A 20,053-nucleotide genomic window follows, 5' to 3' on the forward strand; every position below is an offset into this window, starting at 1 on the left:
AAAGCAATCCTCTAAAGAAGAACACACAGCACTACCTGATCAAATACTTGATACCAGTAGTTGTCACGTGGTGCAAGTAGTTTTTCTCTTCACTGGGTGATTTCTTTTTCCAATAAACCCAAGTTGGTTGGTTATTTTCTTCGCTTTCAGAACTTTGTTACACATTTGGTCATGCTTGTTTTGATCACATGTTCTCTAGACTAGACCTTATTAGGACTTTTTCTTCCTAATTTTTGTTAATCTCTAGAACCCGACGGACCCACCGGTGGGTCCGTCGGAACATATTCTCTTACAATACTGTGAATTCAGCATTTCTGTGATCACCTGACCAGAAACCAGTCCCACCACATTCTGTTTGTTCCTCTTTGCTCAAAAATATCAAACCTATAACATCCTGTAAAGATAATTTGTTGTCTGCAGTCACGCTTGTTTGATTCAGTTTAGGATAACACCAACGTTAGTCTTTACTCTCCCTCCAGGGCTGACCTGAGAGTCTTGCAGAAGCCTCAGAACCCCTGCTGGCCTGGGACCCTACGAGATCTTAACCAATTGCATCAACTGCAAACCTTTGACAAATGGTGGGCTTCAGTAAAGATAAATAAACTATGGTGTTCTCAGAATGCACACAACAAAAACATTGTCAGATTGAGGAAGTGGCCAAGACCAACAAGTCTTAATTTCTATAGAGGGAGGAACTGATAGAATCACAGGAACAGAGTTATAGAGGATGAGGTGTACCACATCAGACAAGATCCAGGACGTGGGCCAAGCAAAGATGTCCCTGAAACAGTCAAAAACATAATACCAGGCCATAGCATGCTGGCAGGCAAAGCTTACATAGAACACCACAACCAAGTTAATGAAATAGTGGACAAGAATGTGGGACAGACCAGCAAGAGTGTTCAAGAATAATAGGGTTTAAAATTCTGTGCGAAGTGCAGATTCACTGATAATTGGGTATTGTGAATGTAGATGAATTAGAAAAAAGAGCAGCCATGGTAGATATTGCAATCCCAAGCAATGTCAGGAAGAAGGAACATAGGAAGCTTGAGAAATACCAAAAGGTCACAGAGAAAATCAAGAAGTAGGGTTTGAGTGGCGACATCGGTCATCAGAAAGTAAACAAAATTAAAAACCTTGTGTATTAATGTTTAGTTAAATAGTTTTTATTTTACAAAATAGTTCTTGTAAAAACAAAAAACAATCAAAACCAGGTGTCATTTCCCTTCTACTTGCAGTGTATTGCAGTACTTGAGACACTGCAATAATTTGTCTCAGAAACTTCCTGACATGTGTGGCGGTATCACAAAATGTTAAAATGTTTGCATGTGTTAACACTTTTGTAAGGCACTGATTGAAGCTGAGTTCACATGTTTATCATTCTGATGGGGCGTCACACCTATTCTCACTGTTTCCAACCTACTTGTTTCTGGTAATCTTGAATCTGTTAAGCAACACGCTCAGAGAAAGAGAAGTGAGAAGTTATATTCAGCACAAAGAGCTACGGAAGGGAGATATTAAGGACTGTTTTTACATCCACACAAGACGTAAGTATTTAGCTTTACCTACTTTAGGTTACACTTTGGATTGCAGTTGTTTATTTTCAGTGTTGTCTGTATGAACATGTTTATGAGGAATGTTATATATATATATTTTGTCTTTCAGGAAAACTAACAATGGATTTGGATTATGTTGAATATGATGATTACACTCCAAACAATGAAACTAGAAACGTCCCACAACAATCAGACAGCTCCCAGGCCTCCCTGACTCTTGTTCTTGCAGTGGTTAACATTTTCATATCATTTCTTGGTCTGATAGGGAACGCTGTAGTGGTATGGATCTGTGGGTGTAAAATGAAAAGAACGGTCATCACCACCTGGTACATCAGCCTGGCTCTTTCGGACTTGTTTTTTTGTATCTTTTTGCCCTTTGAAGTGTTTTACGTTCTGACCTCAAACTGGCCTTTTGGCCAGGTTTTGTGCAAGTTCACCTCCTCTGCTTTGTTTCTCAACATGTACAGTAGTGTGTTTCTGTTGGTCTTAATCAGCGCTGACCGTTGTGTCCTGGTTTTGTTTCCTGTGTGGGCAAACAACCACCGAACGGTGCACAAAGCATACGGAGCAGTCGCCGTGATGTGGCTTCTCGCTGGACTCCTAACGCTTCCTTCAGCAATTTTTAGGACCACCGCAGTTCAAGAATCCGTCACCAAGTGCCAGTTGAATTACAGCTCCAATTTCAGACATGAGGCTGTTGTACTGGGTCGGTTCTTCTGTGGATTTCTTGTTCCTTTCTTGATTATTGTGTTCAGCTGCGCGGTGATCAGTGTGAAGCTAAGTGGCTCAACCATTCGATCTAAAAGGCCTTATAAAATCATGGTGGCTCTCATCCTGTCGTTTTTCCTCTGCTGGGTCCCCTACCATACCTTTGTTCTCATGGAAATTAACTTTAACAAACACAGGGTAGATGTGCTTGTGGCTGGACTAAAAGTGGGGGCCACCCTGGCAGCAGCTAATGCCTTCATCTCCCCCATTCTCTACGTGTTCATCGGCAATGACTTCAAGCGAACTCTGAAGCGCTCTATGATGTCAAGGTTCGAGGAGGTGACGGCTGAGGATATCCGCACGACTGGATTCAATCAGTCAAGATCCAAATCAATGGAGATAATTAAAACTCACACTATTTCCTAAAAAAACATGTTGTATTTTGATCTTCTTTAAGTTGATTGAAATCTTTAGCTGTAAAAAACACAAAACTTATATTTTGTACTTAAACTATTTGATAGCTTTTAATAATTTTTGCTATCCTTTGTAACTGAAACAAATCCTGTGGTTGTAGCTAAATGAATTATCTACAATAAATTGTTGTTCTATGCAATAAAGACTAAGTATTTTATTCAAATTCAATGTGCACTTTATTTATTTAAATTGTTCGCTTACATACAAAAATATTAACAATCTTGTGGTTGTTTTACTGAGACAAACCAAAATATGCAAAGAACACACTGAATAAAAACACTCAAAATTTGTTTGTTATTTAATAGTGAAAGTATTTTATTCTCCAAACAAAACATAACTCAAAACTTGGTTGAGAAAGTTTTATTGATAGGGGTAATTTTGTGTAGGTAATCTCCAGGTTTTACTCCAGATGGGAGCCAATTTCTACTGCTTCCACCTGCTTGGTGCTGTAACTGAAAGTTTAGCTTCAAAATATATCAAATATACTACTAAAAACTTTCAGCATTTGCTCACTAGCTTGCTATAAACCAAAGTTGATGTAAAATCCATCAAAAGGCTGTACGATTAAAAGCCAGGCTGTTGGAGTTGGAGATATGATTCTTACCCATAATGATAATTAAAATTTTTCTGAGGCCTTATGTTTAATTTGATTTGGGGAACATGATTATGCATTCTGACTACTACCAGACAGCAGGACTATCGTCTCTTTTACATCGTTCACATCAGTCATAGGTTTAAAGAGACAAATTGGGTCAATAAGTAGTGCTTGTCAACCACTGTTTGTGTCATTTAGGACACATTACTGTGAAATTTAATCTCTGCTGCCCAGATATTGACCTGTTAACAGGTCATGATTGTCAAACACCAACAGCCTTCAATCAGAGGCTCCTTCAAATTCTTTGCAAGACTGACCTCTACTGGAGTCCTTCCTGCTCACATCATCAACATCCACCACAACTCTATGAAGATATTTGGAGGATATAAGTTACGACAACATTTAATTTCCCTTACTGAACTGAGTTTAATGAACTGAGCTGATTTAGGTATGTATTAAACTTTTTTAGGTCCTTAGAAATGAGAATGTTAAATGGTAAAAACGAAAAAAGAATACGGTTTTGAAAGTAATATCCATTTGATTACATAGCATCACATATTATCAATAGATTACAATAAACATATTAGTAATAGTAATATTAATGGTGTCAGAGAGACACCATTAGCTCATTAAATAAACCGCCCCCTGACGTTCCGCCAAAGGAAGCTACCAGATTAACTTGCGGATGTGATGCAATCAGCTGTGAGGTTTTTCCCTACTCGTTACACCGCGTTACGATTTTCAGCTACTACTTGGTATTTTACAAACAGCTTAACTGAATTGGAATTTAGCTTCGTTAATGTTTACATTTTACTTTCAGTTTTTTTTTATTTTTTATTAAACAGTCCGTACAGCTGTCCTTCTCACTTGCTAACGTTAGCGTAGCTTCCGTTTCCAGATGGACGCCAGCTGAGCTGAGCTAGCAGCTGGTGATTTTGTTTTTATCCCTTTTCCCAGTTCACTTTTCTGCTGCTTGTCAGCGACCACCAATTCAGCCGGACTCCCCTATGTGTCTACTTCGGGGGCTAGGAGAGAAAGTTCAGTTGCAGTAGATAAATGGCCGCCGCTGCCCCCTCTGCTCCTCCCCCGGCAGCAGCAGCAGCCTCTGGTTCTGCTGCGGCCGCTGCTGAAACCTCCAGTCCAGGAGGATCCAGTAGCTCGACCGCTGCCGACGGCGGCAACCAGGACAGTACTTTTGAATGTAACATCTGTCTGGACACCGCCAAGGATGCCGTGATCAGCCTATGTGGACATCTTTTCTGGTGAGATTCATCTGGGATTTTTGTACATAGTTAGAATCAGAGCAGAGTATCAACATGCTGGACTGCTTTTAGTTGGAATCTAACAGAATCAAACATTTTGAAGTTAAACAATTTCACACATTCAGATAGTATTTGACTTCCATTGTAAATTTTTACAAAAATGCAATACAGGATTGTTTTTTTACACTCTTTTTATGAAATTATACCACTCACTAAATAACATATTTTTGAAAGTTTCATCCTATTAAAATGATACATTATTTTTACTTCCAATTGAATGTGGCTGCATCCTGAAACAAAGAGCTATTTTTAAATAAAAACAGTAAAGCTAAAGCTACATTCAATGTAGTTGAAGCTACACTGAAAAATGTGATATTTTTGTCACATTTATTTGTATCAGCACATTTAAGTTCTTCAAAATGTTCCCCAACCGCCATGACATAAAACAAAGAATAAAACAATAAAAATAAAAACTCTGAGATACTAAACAGCACACCAAACACAAGTTGATTACTATAGTTGGATTATCCTGATGAACCGGTAAATCTGTAAAAAAAATTCTAAAGTTAAGTTGAAAACACAACTTGTATATTTTTGACTTTGTTTTAGGCTTTTTGCGTCCTTTTTTGTGCAGCATCTTTATTTGTAGCTTGCTACCAAAATGTCCGGTATATGTAGTTGAGAAGCAAATGTTTTTTTGCTTTTGTAGAATAAAAACAATTGACTAAAATGTATAGAGTTATTTTTACAACTTAAACTCATTAGTCTTTAATAACTAATCAGTTTTTATGCTGTAGTTCATTTCTAAGCTGACACGCTTTCTGCCTCCGATTGCTTTGTTTGAATTTTATTTAGCATTTTTAAGTCATGTACTTGATCAAATGTCTCACGCTCTTTCATTTCCTGTGCTCTTTGTAGCTGGCCTTGTTTGCATCAGGTAAGCTGGATCTTCTTTGTCCCCTTCCAAAAAAACACGAGAGGTTTACAAAATAAGTGGTTGGCTCAATAGCATCTCTTCTTGCTCATGCAGTGGCTGGAAACCCGACCTAACAGGCAAGTGTGTCCAGTTTGTAAAGCTGGCATCAGCAGAGAAAAAGTGATCCCCTTATATGGAAGAGGAAGCACAGGACAACAGGATCCCAGGTGGGTGCTGTAACTTATTGACACAGATGTAGCAAAGTCTAAAACCTAATATACTTTTTGATAATAATCCACATTATGACACTTAGAGGTTAAAAATGTCAAATTAAGTTTGTGTAAGGCTCTGTCACACCAGATTAAGACTGCAGCACGGAGAGAAACTGGATACCGTAGGGCAGTCTTAATCTGGTGTGATACTTGGCTTTGTGCAGGATTAAATAAGCAATTTTCAGAAATTGAATTGTATATTTTCTTTCAAACATTTTTTTAAAGGGAAAGAACACCCCCTCGACCTCAAGGACAAAGACCTGAGCCCGAAAACCGCGGTGTAAGTAAATGAAAAGGCACAGCTGCATGAGCCAAACACAGTATGTTGTGTTCTTATTTTATATTAGCATCACTTTAGTTTTGCCTCTATTTCCTAATTCACGTCAGCTGCTGAGGAAATCCATCCATTCATGATGAAACCCTTTACACATGTCGGCTGCAGTGTGTACCTGTGTTTTATTCATTAGCAGCCACACACTTCCCACTGGGATCCATTACACTTTAACAGTCGAGTTGAAGCTCCTCTCAAGAGAATCCCTACAAGTCTTACAGCTTATTGCGTCACGTCTCATTCACTGTCTGTTATTACACTTTTCTAATGACATCTCACAGGGTTTTCAGGGCTTTGGCTTTGGAGATGGTGGTTTCCAGATGTCATTTGGGATCGGCGCCTTTCCGTTTGGTATTTTTGCCACAGCTTTTAACATCAACGATGGCAGACCTCCTCCAGGTAGCGGCACATTTCACCCTGAACTTTTTGTTTTGTGTGTCTTTTGAAATAATGGCACAAATAACCTCTGCTGACCTTTTTGCAGCGGCTCCTGGTACCCCACAGCACGCGGACGAGCAGTTTCTTTCTCGACTCTTCCTTTTCGTTGCTTTGGTGATGATGTTTTGGCTGCTGATTGCATAAAAGCTTTGGAAACTGATCAGGTTGTTGTCACTTCAGATTGGAAAGATTTTGTTTAATGATTTATGTCGCTCCTTTGAAATACAGTTGAAACCAGATGTTCTACACACTAAGATACTGATTTTTTTCTTTTTTTTTGTCCTAGTTTTAATTTAGTGACCCAAATCAGACTCTTCAGTAATCATAACATTTTATTCAAGCCTTAAATAGATATTCGAATACTCATACTGACTGTGCTTTTATTTATATCCACCTTGGGGATATTTTAAGCAGTTCCTTCAGGAAAACCTAGATACTGGAAACTGCTAACCAATGATTAAATGCGTTGCTACATAATGGATTCAGGTTTTGACAAAACGGATGAGCATGCATTAACCCAGAGCCTGAATTTGTTTCAGTTGTCAGATAAAAACCTTCTTTTCAAACAGTGTTTTCCTTTTTGATTTTCACTGTAATTAAATGTAAAATATTGTAGATAGGAGAATAAAAACTTGTTGAAAATGGGGGTAACTTTTCTAACTGAATTTCCTCTGACAGTAAAGCTTTATAAACAAGTTATTACTTTTTATTTGTTTCTGTATCGTTTTATTACTACTTAATCTCTACAAAAGCCATCAAATAACCAACACAAATCAAAAAGCAACACTTTATTTTAAATGAAATACAGTTTGAAGAAAAGCTTTATGAAGTTTGGAAATAAAAATAAGTTAATTTATGATCGATTCTATGTGTCTTGCGGCGCCTTCTTTTCCTGCACGTTAAATTCTGCTTCGTACATTATCTGCTGGATCTTCATTTTAGTCTCGCACCTTTTCTGTGGGGCCAGTCTCTTCAGAGCTGGAACGAAGCTCAGCAGAAACAGCTCGTCCTCGTCCTGCCGCATCCTGGCGGGAAGCGGCCCGCCGCCTTCCTTCACCAGCCACTTATTTGACAAGTCTGTATTTTGAGGAGACGCCGACTCCGGCAACAACGTCCGTTTCCGTCCAGCGTTGCTCGTGGGGGTTATCTGGGAGAGTGGGGACATCTTGGCCACCATGGCCAGCTGAGTCAGCTCTGTGTCCTGAGACAACGCGGGAAGCTGCGTTACGAAGGCCAGCGGAGCTTTTTGCTCGGACGGACTCGTAGAAACTTTTAGCGAAGTCTTGGTCGACTCTGACGAAGCGGTGTCTCCCTCACCACTCCCGGATTCGTGGTCAGGGTTGTCGTGGTCGTCACAGTTGCCACAGATGTCCGTCACTCCCACTCTGGATCCGGTGAAGGGGGCGATAAAGTTCATCAGCTGTCTGTATTTCCATTTACTTTGTACAAACTCTCCCTGCTTTTTGCCTTTGAGCTCCATCCGGACTTCCTTCAGGTAGCGGTCTCTTAGGTTTTTCCATTTCCTTTTGCATTCATGGGCTGAAAAACAAGATTTCAGAGTGTAAAACTGGAAGATTACCAAAACTTTCAAAGATTTATGACATATGGTGAAATATTTCAAGCCTTTTGATCGTTTTCAATGATCACTGTGTTGGCCCACTCAGTTTTCTGAAGTTCCCAGTCAATGCAACAGTCTACCCTGAAATTTTAGAGAACTCTGCTTCCTTCTGCTGAAAAACTTTATCTAGATGCTGACTGTCTTCCAGCAGGACTTGCTTACTGGCCACACTGCCAAATTTACCAAAAGTTGTTTAAACCTTGGTGTTACTGTGCTTGATTGCCGAGAAAACTGCATTTACAGAAGCCTGTCAGTTTTGCGTAAATTATCCCTTTTTATTTGATCTTCAAAATTACAAGCCATAAAGGCTGGAAGTCTTTAACTCTGTAATGAATTAATGAGTTTCATTTTCTGAAATAAGAAAAAATATTAAACTTCTTATTCATAATGTATGTTTTTAGCATTATTTTAAAAATGTTTAGGTCAGGACTGCCCCTAAAACACCTGAATCAAACTGATGTTTCAATTCAGCAGTCAATCAGCTCGTGTAACTAGAGATTCGTTTGATTCAGGTGTGTTGGAGAAAGGACGCATCTTAAAGTTGGAAAGTAGGAAAGAGGCTTGGTTGGATCAAACCCTATTAATGTGTTAGAAGTGTCGGGTCAAAGTTCAGATCTGTATTTAAAAGGGAAAAAAAACATGGCAAGACTTGACAGCTGATGTTGATGTGTTTCCCATCATAAGCTGACTAAATGTGACCTTAAGAATTAAGAAAAAAACATCAACATCCTGTTGTTCTCAATATGTTTAAGGGTGAAAAAATAATAAAACCATTTTTATTTTATTTAGAATTAAGCACTAATTGTCACACAAGTTCAGAAAGCATCTGTTTCAGAAGAACAATCTGAGTTTCCTTTCAAAGATTTTAAGGCTAATTACTTAAAAAAAAATAATTACATTTCTTCCAACCAGCATAGAGGATAAGTCTATATTGAGTGTTTTTATTTGTTATTACATAATTTAAATCTTTATGTTGACTAACTGATGTGTAAAAAGTTTTTCAATTGAATTATTTATCAACAATATTATGAAGTTGGATCTTCAAAAATAATTAAAACCAAATATTATTAAAGGCATTTTTGTAAATGGTTTATAAGTATATTTCTGTTCTGCACTCTGTTGCCTTTGACTTTGCACACTTACTCTGCGTTGGGGCCCTCCATTTGTCACCAACTGTGTGGCATGTTTAACAAACCGAGGCGCTGCTGTGAACTTTTACAGCTTTTTCAGGAGCATTCTGTGCTTTTCCAGCCTTTCTAATACAGTTTCAGCAAAGAAAGCGCCTAGAATCGCTCGAAGGTCGGAGAATGCTGCGTGTCCATGCCGCTGAACAAGTTCAGTGCCGCGGCTAGCTCCGCGGTAGAGGCACGCCGCGCCGCTCCGCTTCGCGCAGCGCGGCCTGCGGTGTGGAGCAACGGCTGTCACCGCTAGCACGGCGCGCGCGGCTGCATCAACGTCAAGGTGGACCTAGCAACCGGGGTAAACACCTCAATCACAGCAAATCGCCAAGTTCCGAAGCGTGAAATACTTCTGTCCCGTAAACAACTCGTGCCTGATTAGGCTCCCGACGCAGATGCGGCTAAGCAAACAATAACTGGGAGTAAAGTTGAGATAAACAAATACTCACATGGGTAACCAAGTGCCATACTGATGTTTCTCCAAGCGTTTATCCGACTTTCCGTGCAACGGTAATTCGGTAAAGTGACATTGTACAGTTCCGGGTAATTAAATACAGCTAAAATTAACTTATCTTCCATTTTGCCCTTGTATTTTTTGTTTCTGCTACTGTTGCGCGGACGCGGAAGCGGCAAGCTCCTCCCGCCTTTTCCGCCCTTGCTGCAGCTGCTCCAACGCAAGTTATCGCGAGTGGCGAACTGCGTGCCGCCCGTGTCGCTCTGCCGTGTGGAGGTTACAGTGTTCTGGCACAAGGGGGCGCATTAGTCAATTATCGTTTAATCTACTACTGTTTTACCCAGAATACACACTAATGAAGGCCACTGACACAATCGCTAACACTTTATTATATATAGGGATGAAAAAAAAGGACAACGTTTCGAACTTTTTAATGTGATTATTTAATTGTTTTGGGACACAATAATTACTTTTGATACATCTGATTCTGATAAATCGTTTTTAATGATGAACACCCCCCCCACACACACACACACAACTTTATAGTGATGTATTCATGAACTTATTATCACAATTCCATAATTCAATGTGCATTTACTATTTCAAGATATGAATAAAAGCATTGGCCTGTAAAATGTGACATTTTAGAATTTTATTGCAAAGTTCATTTCCATCTGAAATACAAAAATGTAGGGTAGATAGTGCTAGGACCTACATAATCAAAGGGAAGACTGCTGTTTTAATACTTGCCCAGCAGACATACACTAACACTGTCTAAAAGGATGGTAAGCCACAAATAAACTGTTTGTTATCTACATTTTATCTACATTTTTATTGATTTTCTACAGCCTTTTATGTTCACTTCATAAATCTATTGCACTTGCTCCCCACTCGGGAGCAAGGGTCTAACTATTTTAAGTTTGAAGAGTCGTTCAATTGCAGCATTACATTCCATTACATAATAACATTGTCTGCTTTAAATGGTGCAAGTCATTCTTGTCTTGTGATAAATCAATTAGTTCAGCCACTAAGTCAGTTTACTCTTCAAATGCACCTGAAAAAACCCCATAAAGACGTTATTTCCACCTGAGCCATTATAATTCTCTTCACTTTACCAGATGTACCAAATATTGCTTACAACAACAACAATAACACGAGCCTTTATAATTCTGATCCCCTGTAATGAATTTTGAACCCTTTGGACCCACACGGATTTTGGCGCAATTCCTTCTATTGAGAACCACAATAACCTAAGATAACAATCTCGCACACGGAGCATACTATACATCAGCCATCTGAACGCTATTAAACCCAGGTGAAAAGGATGGGAATGGTGTTTATTGTTATCTGTTTTCAAAAGCCCTTATAACAGGTTGGAGCTTAAGACAGATTGTGGAAATCCGTTAATTCCCCGAAGAAGAAAAAAAAAGGAGACGTATAGCCTTGTATGAAATCACAGGATTTGCTGGGAGGGAGATGAATTTAACCAGAAATAGCTTTACCTCTGCTGTGCACATTGTCATTGAAGTCAAACTGAAAAGACTGTAACACAAAGATAAGACACAGGATGTGTGATTCTGAATATAAACCACATTGATGGATATATACCCATAAAGCTGCACCTTTGTTGCATTTTTATTCAGATTTCACCCACTCATCCATTATGGGTTGTTAAATGTCAGCTAGGAGTTGGTTTGTGTAACTTTCAGAGCAAATCTACAAATGAATACAAGATCATTTGTCATTAAAACTGAGCATAAGAAGCAATATGAAATTAATTCAAAGGCTAATCCTTAAATTCATCATACACAAGCATGAGACCACACCAGCGGTGTCCATCTATAAGTCCAGGTTTCTAATACCAAGCAATCCCCTTTTCTCTAAAACCTCAACAATGAGGATTTTAGGAGCTCTCCACTTTTCATTTTATGCAGTGAAATCTGATTTCGCTTGAAGAAAGGAATGAGGCGAGATTAGCCGAATCTGCCGTCCTCCCTAACCTCTTCACAAAACTGCCCAGATTAGCTCAGAATTAAGTTTCAACCGTTTTATGTGTCTGGTCCACAAGGGGATTATAGTTTTACTTCCATCTTTTTTTTTTTTTTTTTTTTTTTTTGCCTATAAGGGCCAGACTTGCTCTTGTAGAAGGAGTAGAAGCAGAGGAGCCACTGAGGGGGAAGTATCACAGAGAGTTACAGGCCTCTATCTGGTTATCACTACTGCTTTTGAGGTCAAGGAATTTCCTTAAAAAATGGACAGACACATCAAGATGGAAAGACAGAAGTTTCCGTTCACCATTGAGAACATTCTGAACAAATATCCTAGCAGTATTGGAGACAAACAGCCATGTGGAACAAGGGTTTTTGGACTGAAGGAGAAGATGGTGTGTCCTGAGCCTGTTCATCACGCCTGCTTGTGCTGCTGTTTCTGCTCCCACTGCGCTGACATGCTGCGCTCTGATCTCATTCCTGACGGTAGGAACAAAAACCATCAGCTGTCTTTGCATAAAGTGACTATGGAAATTCAGTTTTATGTTCTGAAACCCTGAAGGCAACACTTTGGCCATCTGAAGCCGGAGCTGTAACTCATAAAGGTACTTAGATTCTCAAGCTGATATAGGTTTTACTAGTGAAGACTTATATGCAAATTTATTTAGTGAGGATGAGAAAGTCATAAGACTTAAAAAAAAACTGGCACCCAAGTAAGAGATTTAAAAGCGTCCTCCAGTGATGCAGGCTATTACTTGTCAAATGACCCCCTGTGAATGAAACTGGAAATCAAAACAGAAATCCTGTCAGCATTAATGTAGATATTGCAATTTCTGCTCTAGTTCTGACCAGGATTGTAATTTTGAGCCTAATAGACATTGGTCAAGTTTCATCGTAATCCACATTATTTGTCTGTGGTTCACATCTGAATAATCTTGCTGTCAAAACAACACTGCAAGGCTGTCTAAAGTTCTCTCACTAAAGGCTGTTTGTCAGAAAACCACACCCTTATGTCATTGTCTTGGTTTATTGACAGTGGCATTCCAAATTATTGTTGATAATCCATGCATGGTATCATTTTCCTGTTTTAGTGAGTATGACTCAACATGATCTTTTCAGTTTAAGAAATGTGCATTTGTCATTTTCATTTAAGACTATGATGACATATGTGAATTTTGTTGCAGCCTGTCAGTACAGATGGAACCGAGCAGCTATGATCTCAGAGACGTGCCGGCTGGGGGAGGCTCAAAGGGAGGAGCAGCAGCCTAAGGGGGGCCAGGTGCAGAGGCGAACCAGGCGTCACCGTACAATTTTCACAGAAGAACAGCTGGATGCACTGGAGGAACTGTTCCTGCAGAACCAGTATCCAGATGTGAACGCACGAGAGAAACTTGCACAGCAAACTAACTTAAGAGAAGAAAGAGTAGAAGTAAGACAGCTAATGCTTGATGGACAGGTTTCACTCTCTTTTGATTATGTGGACATGAACAACCCTGCCTAATATTGCAAATGAAGAATGGGAGGTATTAAATAATATTTCTGTCTCTTTTCTTCCTGGTAGGTTTGGTTTAAAAACCGAAGAGCAAAATGGAGACGTCAGAAAAGATTGTCATTTGTAGTCGGAAACACTGAAAACTAATTTCTACCATATAGATTTACAGCAACATGAAAATTTATGGAAACCTTAAGTTATTGTTTTTGCTCATGAGTTAGATAAATAGCCAAATTTATGAACAAAATGGATCTAATTGTGTCATTTTGATCAAACGAACCAGCATGCAGAGATATACGCTAACCTTTTGACATTTGATATTTGATGGTTGTTTCATATATCAAGAATGGAGTAACTTTTTGTAAAACGGCTTCTTGTTATGTGATTATGATTTAATAAATACTTTCATGACTTTATTGTTTGTGAATAACCTATGTAGATTTGTCCTACAACAGAACAAAGTTGTTTGTAAATTTTTTAAAGAAAAAATCTTAAAGAAAATGTATGTCTTTGCTTAGCAGTTCAAATCCAGACATAACTTTTTGTCAGGTTAACATGAATAGACTATTTTTTTCTCAATGAATGTAGAATATATATATATCCATCCATCCATCCATTTTCTGTTCACCCTTGTCCCTAATGGGGTCAGGAAGTTTGCTGGTGCCTCTCTCCAGCTACATTCTGGGCAAGAGGCGGGTTCACCCTGGACAGGTCACCAGTCTGTCGCAGAGCAACACAGAGACACACAGGACACACAACCACTCACACACACACTCACACCTAGGGAGAATTTAGAGAGACCAGTTAACCTGACAGTCATGTTTTTGGACTGTGGGAGGAAACCGAAGAACCCGGAGAGAACCCACGCATGCACAGGGAGAACATGCAAACTCCATGCAGAAAGACCCCGGGCCGGGAATCGAACCCAGGACCTTCTTCGTGCCGGCTGGGGGAGGCTCAAAGGGAGGAGCAGCCTAAGGGGGGCCAGGTGCAGAGGCGAACCAGGCATCATTGTACAATTTTCACTGAAGAACAGCTGGATGCACTGGAGGAACTGTTCCTGCAGAACCAGTATCCAGATTATATATATATATACATATATATATATATATAATAAGGTGATTCACACCCCTTACTGGTTGGTGGCGGTAATGCACCATATTGGTGTTTGCCAACCGCCATTAAACTGTAGTAGTAGAAGAAGAACAAGAAGAAGAGGAAGAAGAAGAAGACAACATTACATAATTACGTCGCAGGTACGGTATCGTACGGTGTCGTAATGGCTAAAAGTTAGATGAAACGTTACATTTAGCAAGGCTGACTCTTTTTTTAGTCTTTGTATATTTATTTCCTTAACTGTATTTTAAACATGCGCTATTTTTGAGCTGAAATACGCCCTTTGGTATCATTTAGAAGTCGGGTTTGTCTATCGCAATAGAGTCGCCGTTAGCTTTTGAGCTAAAAGGCTAAAAGGCTCCACAATGGAGGGTAGCGCCAGTGTTCGGAGAGCCTTGTCCGGGACTCTGGTTCCGTCAGCGGTCACAACCGTGGCTCTGTGTCAGCCTGAGGACAAAGAAGAGGGAAAACTGAAGAGGAAAGTTCTCGATGAAGAGGATTATATTCAGGTAAGTAATTCAAGACAAACACGGATTCAGAGACGACCTTGATCTTAAGATGTAAACATGTCATGAACACTGTAAGCCGCGACGTATTTCCGACGTTTTGGCGTACAAACCTAAAGTTATAAACCTATAAGAAGCAGGAACTGGATATGTTTGAACAATAGTCTAATTATTACTTGATATTAGACAGCTATTTTACAATTTTCTTAATTTTTTTGTTCAGGAGAACATGTCCAACACCAAATATAATAAAGGAACAGATTAATTTCTTCCACCGATCTCTGCAATTAGTCGTGCAGAGATAAGACTCCACCAATTTTCTTTTAATGAACCACAGGGTATTTTGATTGACTTTAGAACGAAATCAAGATGTCTGAGATTCTTCGATGTATAAAATCGAGATGATTATTGAAGTTAATTTTCTGCTACATTCACATACTGCCCCTTTTAAATAATTTGGACAGTTTTCTTCTTAATCAAAGTGGGTCCAGAAACAGAACTGTAAGGTCATGCCTCCAAGAAGACTGGAAATCAGTATGAACCAAGAAAAACCTAATTAGTAAATTTCCGCTTAATACTGCAGAACTGTTTTATGTTGCCTTAAATTTAGTTTTATACGTATTCTTAATGTTTGTGTCTTCTTTACTTGGCTGCCTTTGACAGAGCTTGGAGAAAATTATCCAAAGGGACTTTTTTCCGGATGTCACCAAACTTCAAGCACAAAAGGAATATCTTGAAGCGGAGGAAAGTGGAGACCTTGAGAAGATGAGAGAGATATCCATTAGATACGGCTCATCGTTGAACAAATCTACACCACAAACCTCTGCACCTTGTAAGTAGAGGATTTCCAAATGAAATGAGTATTTATTTTACACTATATGATTTTTTTGGTTCAGTTTTTTGTTTTGAGTGATTTATTTCTATTCCTGTTTTTGACAAAATGCAAGATTTGACCCCTGCCAGTTTTGAGACACCAGTTGGTCACTCAGGATCGCCGTCCTCCACTTACTGCAGTAAAAGTTCAGATTTGGGTAAGTTAAGACAAATATGCTTAGTTTAGTTTAACACTGTTGATGTGGAAGTGAATTCAGTAGATATATGTGTAAGCTAGAGTAATTGATCCATCCATTTGTTGGACCATGTTTCTGTAGAGAGAAAGGATGATGACAAAAAAGAAAAAGAGCTGCCCAGTCTGGATCGTTTTCTTGCTAAAAACACCAGTGAAGATAATGCATCCTTCGAGCAGATAATGGATCTGGCAAAAGACAAAGAGAAACTGAAGCACGCCTGGTTATATGAGGCAGAGGCTGAATTTAAACAGGTTGGTATTGATTCTGGGCTGTTATTTTCAAAGTAATTTAATGAGATGCCTGAATTGAAGGTTGTTGTATTTTCTGGAGACATGGTGTAAATAGCTTCAGGGGTGTTATTTAGGTACAGCTTAAATCAAGCCTCCAGCCTTCAGTGTGATTATAGCATAAGGTGGTTTTGTCGGCTTACAAGTTTTAGCTTAAAGTTGCATCACAACAACTGTGAGGCCCTTAGGGGTTGCTTGTTTCCAAAGTGACATTAATCGTGTTTATCATGCTGCCATGTAATTAAATCATCTACAGGAAGAAAAAAAACAACATTTTTTATAGTTGAATTGAGTTAAAGTATGTGTAGTATGCTGCACTTGAATGATTCCGCAGTGTGCTGAATGCTGCTCTGTAGCTGCATTTGGATATTTCGTGGACACTAGAGATCAGAAAAGAAAACATGACTGCTTTTTGTGCATTTGTGGTTTACTGTTGAAAGAGGGGAAAAGATTAAAATCATCTGTGATCTTTTTTGCAGCGCCACGAGGAGAACCTCGCCCTCCCGTCAATGGAGAAAGCTGCTCTTGAATGCGTTAAAGCTGGACTGGAAACGTGGGAGTACAAAGCAAAAAATGCCTTGATGTACTATCCAGAAGGTATGGATGTTAAACTGAGAAAACTACTTAATTTTTTAATTAGTCAATTTCCCTTTAGCTCACACATTTTCTAAATTGTGGCATAAAATGTTTGAAGATTTTCTAACTCAGAAAATGTAATTTTTACCTCTATCTTAGGTGTTAAAGATGATGATGCAATATTTAAGAAGCCCAGAGAAGTGGTGCACAGAAACACTCGGTTTGTTGGAGATCCGTTCAGCAAAGCTCTGAACAAAAGTCAGATTCAACAGGCTGCGGCCCTCAATGCACAGGTAACTACAATAATGGGTGAAGTTTTCACAGCACAGAAACCTTGTGTAAAAATGAGTTTAAAACCAGAATTTTTTTGTATAATATTATTAAATTGAATCTCTAACATTTATATTGGGATGAGTTCTGCTCTTTTGATTTCCAGGACTTGATTGTTTTACTTCAATCAGTAAATTTTTTTTCCAAAAGAAATATTTATTTGAATGGTGTCGCTTATGAATCTTGGTAATTTATTATATTTTTTTTTTGCAGTTCAAACAGGGTAAAGTGGGCCCTGATGGGAAGGAGCTAATACCGCATGAATCCCCAACAGTGAATGGATTTGGCTTTGAAAGGACTCCATCACCTGCCCCTGGTGAGTGAACCTGCAAATTATTCAGTCCTATGAAGTAGGATTAATGATTAATCGATTATTGAAATAAATGTCTAACTTACTAGTAATTGATTAAAGGTTAATTGGCGTAAACAGGCCCTAAAATATACAGTTTGCTGAAAACATAACACTCTCAAAGTAACACTCTCAAAACTGTTAAAAAAATTACACATTTTGCATTTTAGATGAAAACTTTCTTTAAAAGTATGTTCTATTCAGAATTCCTAAACTTCGCCTAGTTCACATTCTGCAAATTTATCTTATTAAGCACATTTTGATTTCCAGTTATCAATTTATTACATCTACAAAATTGTCAACAGATCAGTCCTGCACTGTATTAATAGTAAGTAAAGCAGAAAGGGCTTATTTAAGTATCTATTTAGTTGCAGATGCGTCGTATTGCATTTTTAATGCAATAAAATGTTATTTTCTTTAGAAAAAAATTATTTTCATTTTTTGCATATTTTTAATATTGTATAAAATAAGCACAAGTGTTTAAACAAAAAATCTTAGAATAATCAATTGCTATAATAATGAGGTTCACTCACTTTTTAAGTTCCCTCTTTTCTATTTATTTTATCCATTATCCAAACTGATGACTTCCTACTCTCATACTTGTGTTTGCTCAACCATCTCTTCCAAATTGATCTTTAGTTTAATGAAGCATATTTTATTGCGTGCTCTGGGTTTCTCAGAGGCACTCGTTTGGATAGTTTCATGCAAATGTCATCTTTGGCTTTTTCAGGTGTTGCTGATTCGCCTCTGATGACCTGGGGAGAGATAGAGAGCACGCCGTTCCGTCTGGATGGATCAGATTCACCATATGTTGAGCGAAATCATGGCCCATCATTCAAGGTTAGAGAGATATCCTTTTTTTATGTCTGGTTTATTAATGTCTAATTATTTATCTCACTACATTTTGATGCTCATTGTTGTGTTCAAAAGATTCCCGAACCAGGACGAAGAGAGAGGCTGGGTATAAAGATGGCAAATGAAGCTGCTGCGAAAAATCGTGCAAATAAACAGGAGGCATTGAGAAAGGTTACAGAGAACCTAGCAAGGTAAGGAGTGCACTGTCTTTGTTAAATGTTTTCCTGATTTATTTACCGTAATCATGAAGAAATCCTCAAAAATAAGAGATCACCTTTTCTACTTTGCAGTCTTACGCCTAAAGGTCTGAGCCCGGCCCTGACGCCCGCCCTGCAGCGGCTTGTAAATCGGACTTCTAGCAAATACACAGACAAAGCGCTGCGGGCAAGTTACACGCCGTCGCCCTCGCACAGAGTCACCCCCTGCAAGTCTCCCTTCGCTGGACCAGCCACTCCTTCAGGAACGCCAACGCCCACCAAAGCTAAGACGCCAAGCTCGCAGGACCTCACATCACTCACGGACAATCTGCTGCAGCTTCCCAAGAGACGGAAAGCCTCAGACTTTTTCTAAGAAAAGCTGCTCTAAGTTCCAACATTTAAGAACTTCTGTTTAAAAGAAAGTCTTTATTAAAACTTCAGAGAAGAGGATTTCTCCAAATAAAGGACAGCTGGAATTTCTAATGTCCTGTTGCTAAATTCAATGGCAAGTAAGATTATTAGTGTGTCCGTGAAATGCATCTTGTCCGGTTTTCTCAGTATTTCTTTCTGGAAATGGAAAATTTGAGAGATAATGTATTTATTACGATCTAGTGTGGTTCTTTAAACTTATACAAACACATGGGATCATAAAGCCAAGCACAATATATCAGTGTTGGTTTCTGTTACTTCAAAATGTTATAAAATGTCAGACTTTTGGATTTTTACAATTCAAAATATAAATGGTCATTTTGTCCAGTATCATTTTTGGTGCAGTTTTTACATCAACAAGTTTAAATCAGCTTTATAGTGCGCAGTATTTAAAGTAGTTTTTTTTTAAAGCCAAATAAATCTACTTTGCCTTTATGCATCTTTACAGGCACCCCTAATAGCGATGCATATTAAACTGGGAAATTTTGCATTTCCTGCACAAAATGGAGTGTGAATGCTGTAAGCTGAATATTTTGGTGAAAATTGCAGAAGCACAACTACAGAAGACTTGCAGAAATGGGCAGAAGCAGCAGAATAAGGCAAAAGCCTGCAGAACACAAATGGAAAACCTGTGAAAACTTTCAGTCAATGCAAAGATCCCAACCAAAAAGTATTTATGCAGAACACTGTTTACAAAGCTAAACTGTAAGGTCATAACAGTATGTGTTAAAATGAGTTAAAATTAGCTAAAATACTATTAGCTTCTAGGTTGGGCCAGCATCTTTACCTACAGTAACAACCATGTAGTTTGAAAATCAAACATGTACAAACTAAAATGATTTACAAATCTAAAACTAGCTAATATAATAGTGATAGCATCCAGGCTGGTACTAGCATGTTGATTTACAGTAACACTCAATACAATATTTGGAAGATTTAGGAACCCTCAGAGCTAATGGGCCAGTGTATCTTAACTGCTTAGAGGCCAGAGCAAGAAAGTTAATTTGCCAAAATAAATAAATCTGAATCTGAGTTTCTGGTTATCATTAGATGTAG

General features: G+C 38.6%; 5 protein-coding genes across 5 annotated transcripts; 4 read left to right on the forward strand and 1 right to left on the reverse strand.

Moving 5' to 3' along the window:
* Nucleotides 1–498: 498 nt before the first annotated feature.
* LOC122847179 (chemokine-like receptor 1) lies at nt 499–2,901 on the forward strand. The gene is made up of 3 exons (XM_044144632.1): nt 499–578; nt 1,453–1,547; nt 1,666–2,901. Exon 3 carries the CDS (start codon nt 1,677–1,679, stop codon nt 2,688–2,690), a length of 1,014 nt encoding a protein of 337 aa, XP_044000567.1. The 5' UTR covers nt 499–578; nt 1,453–1,547; nt 1,666–1,676; the 3' UTR covers nt 2,691–2,901.
* Nucleotides 2,902–4,006: 1,105 nt separating this feature from the next.
* On the forward strand, nt 4,007–6,712 carry rnf185 (ring finger protein 185). Its single transcript, XM_044144633.1, has 6 exons — nt 4,007–4,595; nt 5,514–5,532; nt 5,626–5,738; nt 6,009–6,063; nt 6,396–6,513; nt 6,599–6,712. Exons 1-6 carry the CDS (start codon nt 4,390–4,392, stop codon nt 6,694–6,696), a joined length of 609 nt encoding a protein of 202 aa, XP_044000568.1. The 5' UTR covers nt 4,007–4,389; the 3' UTR covers nt 6,697–6,712.
* A 615-nt stretch (nt 6,713–7,327) lies between these two features.
* On the reverse strand, nt 7,328–10,098 carry LOC122847181. The gene is made up of 2 exons (XM_044144635.1): nt 9,798–10,098; nt 7,328–8,091 (listed from the first exon to the last, which is right to left on the reverse strand). Exons 1-2 carry the CDS (start codon nt 9,925–9,927, stop codon nt 7,418–7,420), a joined length of 804 nt encoding a protein of 267 aa, XP_044000570.1. The 5' UTR covers nt 9,928–10,098; the 3' UTR covers nt 7,328–7,417.
* Nucleotides 10,099–11,987: 1,889 nt separating this feature from the next.
* On the forward strand, nt 11,988–13,644 carry LOC122847182 (homeobox protein goosecoid-2). The gene is made up of 3 exons (XM_044144636.1): nt 11,988–12,276; nt 12,975–13,219; nt 13,352–13,644. Exons 1-3 carry the CDS (start codon nt 12,054–12,056, stop codon nt 13,427–13,429), a joined length of 546 nt encoding a protein of 181 aa, XP_044000571.1. The 5' UTR covers nt 11,988–12,053; the 3' UTR covers nt 13,430–13,644.
* An 826-nt stretch (nt 13,645–14,470) lies between these two features.
* On the forward strand, nt 14,471–19,330 carry ess2 (ess-2 splicing factor homolog). The gene is made up of 11 exons (XM_044144637.1): nt 14,471–14,538; nt 14,696–14,907; nt 15,568–15,736; nt 15,852–15,935; nt 16,056–16,225; nt 16,741–16,858; nt 16,997–17,130; nt 17,381–17,483; nt 18,247–18,356; nt 18,447–18,562; nt 18,662–19,330. Exons 2-11 carry the CDS (start codon nt 14,764–14,766, stop codon nt 18,939–18,941), a joined length of 1,428 nt encoding a protein of 475 aa, XP_044000572.1. The 5' UTR covers nt 14,471–14,538; nt 14,696–14,763; the 3' UTR covers nt 18,942–19,330.
* The last annotated feature ends 723 nt before the right edge of the window (nt 19,331–20,053 follow it).

This window comes from Gambusia affinis, linkage group LG17 (assembly GCF_019740435.1).
Source record: "Gambusia affinis linkage group LG17, SWU_Gaff_1.0, whole genome shotgun sequence".
NCBI classification, from domain to species: Eukaryota; Metazoa; Chordata; class Actinopteri; order Cyprinodontiformes; family Poeciliidae; genus Gambusia; species Gambusia affinis.